At 43.1% G+C, this 3,399-nt stretch overlaps 1 protein-coding gene across 1 annotated transcript; it reads left to right on the top strand.

The window, feature by feature from the left end:
- Positions 1-11: 11 nt before the first annotated feature.
- CSUI_006097 (protein phosphatase 2c domain-containing protein) lies at positions 12-3,274 on the top strand. The gene is made up of 4 exons (XM_068066262.1): positions 12-648; positions 877-990; positions 1,573-2,328; positions 2,619-3,274. The coding sequence occupies exons 1-4, from the start codon at positions 23-25 to the stop codon at positions 2,770-2,772; spliced, it is 1,650 nt and encodes a 549-aa protein (XP_067921762.1). The 5' UTR covers positions 12-22; the 3' UTR covers positions 2,773-3,274.
- Positions 3,275-3,399: the final 125 nt, after the last annotated feature.

Below are 3,399 nucleotides of genomic sequence, written 5' to 3'. Positions count from 1 at the left end.
TTAACTCCTTTATGACGGAAAGATGAGCGAACTGAAGACCAGAAAGAAGAAGAAGATTACCAGAGAGAGTGGAGAATCTCCTGCAGGAGGAGATAAAGAACGAGGAAGAGATCACCAAGATGAAGAAGAAGATGAAGATGAAGATGTCTCAGAGAGAAAGTATCTTGTTGAACTTTATCTGGCGCATGCAGGCGATACGCGAGCAGTGTTAGGGGTCACGACGTCTCCTGGGCCATTCTCTGTGGAGGAGACAGGTTCTCATTTATCTTTTGACGGTGTCGCCTCTTCCTCGTATATAAGCCGAGGAGAAGAACGTGATAGGCATGGTAAGAATGAAGTCGACAAACGAGATAGAGAGAGGGGAATGAGAAAGAAAGATCATGGAGAAAGAAGATCTCCGCTAGAGAAGAGAGATGAAAGAGAGGGGGGTGGAGAGAAAGATGAGGAAGAGGAAGAAGAAGAAAACGAAGAAGAGCACGGGGATAACACGATGGAGAAGAAGAAGAAGAGTTGCCTTGTGGGAAAGACAAGAACATACACGAGGATGAAAGGAGAGAGATTGACAAGCGACCACAAGCCAAATCGCTCAGATGAAAAGAGTCGAATTGAACGTCATGGAGGGAGTGTCATAGATCTAGGCTGTCCCCGGTAAGTCTTGTCTCTCTCTCTCTCAAGATTCTTTCTTTTCTTGGACTTTCTTTCCTCTGTTTCACTTTCTTAAGCGTGCTTTCCTTTCTTCACGTGCTAAGAAGGAAGGGGCGAAAGAGTGGTCCTCTTCTGTCTGAGCTGGGGGATTCTTCTCTTGGTTTTTCTTTCTTCTTTTGTGGGGATGTATGTTTGCTTGCTTGTCTCGCTTTTTTGTTTTCTTCTTTGCAGTGTGATGGCTGGCTCAGTAGACATGGCGCTAGCAGTGTCTAGATGTCTAGGAGATTTTGCCTTGAAAGAAGTCTCGGAGCATATCATCATCGCTACCCCGGAAGTTTCTACGAGGTTTGTCTTTCTCCATTCATTTTCTTCACTTCTTCTTCATTGTTTCTTTTCTCATCTTTCTTTCTCTGTTCTCTTCTCTTCTTCATTTTTTCCTCTATGCATGCATGCATGCTTGCACACGTACATAGGACAACTGAGCTAGCTGACGAGCAAGACAAATTCCTCAGCATGGGACAGAAGAAGAAGTTTTCGATTCTCTTCTCTCCTGACGACAAGAAGAATCTCTCATTCGTTTTTCTTATTTATGCTTTTCACTCGTCGTCAAAGAAGAGAATCGTGAACTTTCAGATGACCCCACCCTCAGCCAAAGATTTGGAGTGTATGTACGTACACCCCCCGGGCAACTGCATGCGCATGCCTTCCCTTCCCCGCGGTGTATTTGGAGTTCTTTTCTTTATTCAACGCTTGTCACTTTCGTACTCGGGTTTCTTTTATCTTTCTTTTTCTTGTCGACAACTTCTCAAAATATGACTCTGTCTCCTCTTTGCACCTATCCCATCCATCCGTTTCTTCTTTCATTAGGTTTTCTTTCTGTCTGTCTCTTCTTTCTCTTATTTCTCTCGGGCTGTTTTCCTTCTTCAGGCGATTGACTCCAGAGAGAGACGCCTTCGTGATCATTGCGAGCGACGGCTTGTGGGACGTCTTGACCGACGACGACGCCGTGAGTATCGTACAGAGAAGATTAGATCGATATTTCCATCGAGGTAGAGAGGGGCGCGATGGGAGACACGATTTGAAGAACGCGAAAAGTAAAGAAAGGATGGGGATGCCGGTGATGGCGCCGTCGAGGAGAGGTTCCTCTACTATAATAAGTGCGAGAGGAGGCGGGGGGAGACTGAGTATTGAAATAAACAAGGGAGAGAACAAGATGATACAAGACAAGAAACAGAAGAAAGATGGCTGGTATGATGAAGGTGAAGATGTTGAAGAGGAAGAGGAAGAAGATGGGCATACTATATCGTCTTCTTATGGAGGAAGAAACGAAGAAGAAGACGAAGAAGGGAGAGAACAGCATGAAAGTGCATGCAATAATAGTCGGACCGAGTTTAAGGCGAATGAAGGAGAATGCTCGTGGTGGGAAACATCAAGAAGTCATAAAATTCGTGTAGCAGATCTGACAAGAAAGACGAAAGAAAAAGAAGAAAAGAAGAAAGGAAGAGATGACAAGGAGAGAAACCAAGACGAAGAAGAAGAAGAAATGAAGAATAGAAGAATAAACAGTAAAGGAGAAGAGGGCGGAGAAAATCTCACGTCCAGGCCAAACGGTGTGAAAAAGAAAAGACTTCCGCCGAGAAACCAGGGAGAAGTCGAAGAAGAAGATGCTGACACTTTTGAAGAGTAAGAAAAGGACGATTTATATATATATATATATGTACACCACACGAGGTGTATGTACACCCCGTGAGATGCACGTCCGCCGCCACGTGAAGTGTATGTACACCCGAAAATGAGGTGTATGTACACCAGGTGAAGTGGACTTCCTTGCCTGTTCTCTCTGTTGGAGCTAGCACCTTGAATCTCCACTTTCTTTAGACCGGAAAACTTCTGTTTTCCTTCTTTCTCATTTCTTTTTTTTTATCTTTTCTTTTCTCCATGTTTGTGTGGTTTCTGTCTTGTTAACTTTTCAGCTATGCCCCGAAGGAGATCTTAGAGGACGCCGCGAATGAGCTTATACGTGTCGCTCTTTCTCGCAGATCTCAAGATAATATAACCGTTCTTATTCTTCACTTCAGCTGGAGGTTAAAAAAGAAGCACAACACCTCCACAGTGAAGATGACGTAGATATATTTTCATTCTCTATTTGGAGGCGCATGCATAGTTATCTTTCTCCTGTTGTTCTCTCTCTCTTTTTCATTTGTTAATCATTTCCCTTCTTCTTCCTTTTGGCTCTCCTTTGACGAGCTTTTCTATTGCTCAAAAGACAGCGAAAGTCTTCTATCTTCAACATCTCCTCGTTGTTTCTTCAAGACTTTCATGGTGTAAGAGAGAAGCTTCACAGGCAGCAGAGTTTTCTTCTCTCTTCTATACACGCACATCATACACATGTATACCTCCAACCCTATCTATCTGTCGATCTACATAAAGAGTCCAATGCAGGGAAATATAGAGATACGTAAATCAATTGGTAGATATCTATAGCCATCTCGATATACATATATATATACATACATATGTGTGTATACACGTATACATACATGTTTATGTATGTATGAATGTGTATATGAAGGAGGAGATATGTGGATATGATGGTATGAAGCTAGTCCAGCAGAGAGACGATGAGAGATGAAGAATGTGTAGATGGCCCTCCTTCCTCTCTCAAGAGGTTTCTCTTCTTCATTCTTAAACTCTCTCTATGTATCATCCCCTCAGCCGAGAAGGGAAGTCTCGATTCAAGTGAGAAGAAAGAAG

The sequence above is a fragment of the Cystoisospora suis genome (genome assembly GCF_002600585.1).
Source record: "Cystoisospora suis strain Wien I chromosome Unknown contig_3039, whole genome shotgun sequence".
NCBI lineage: Eukaryota > Apicomplexa > Conoidasida > Eucoccidiorida > Sarcocystidae > Cystoisospora > Cystoisospora suis.
The sequence above is the reverse complement of the archived record's forward strand: the minus strand, read 5'-3'. Positions and strand labels throughout refer to the sequence as shown.

What these genes read in the sequence shown, in the direction of transcription:
- CSUI_006097 (XM_068066262.1), top strand. Translation starts at nt 23, where the DNA reads ATGAGCGAACTGAAGACCAGAAAGAAGAAGAAGATTACCAGAGAGAGT. An exon ending in ATAGATCTAGGCTGTCCCCG is followed by an intron (nt 649 to 876) that starts GTAAGTCTTGTC and finishes TCTTCTTTGCAG; the next exon opens with TGTGATGGCTGGCTCAGTAG. An exon ending in ACCCCGGAAGTTTCTACGAG is followed by an intron (nt 991 to 1,572) that starts GTTTGTCTTTCT and finishes TTCCTTCTTCAG; the next exon opens with GCGATTGACTCCAGAGAGAG.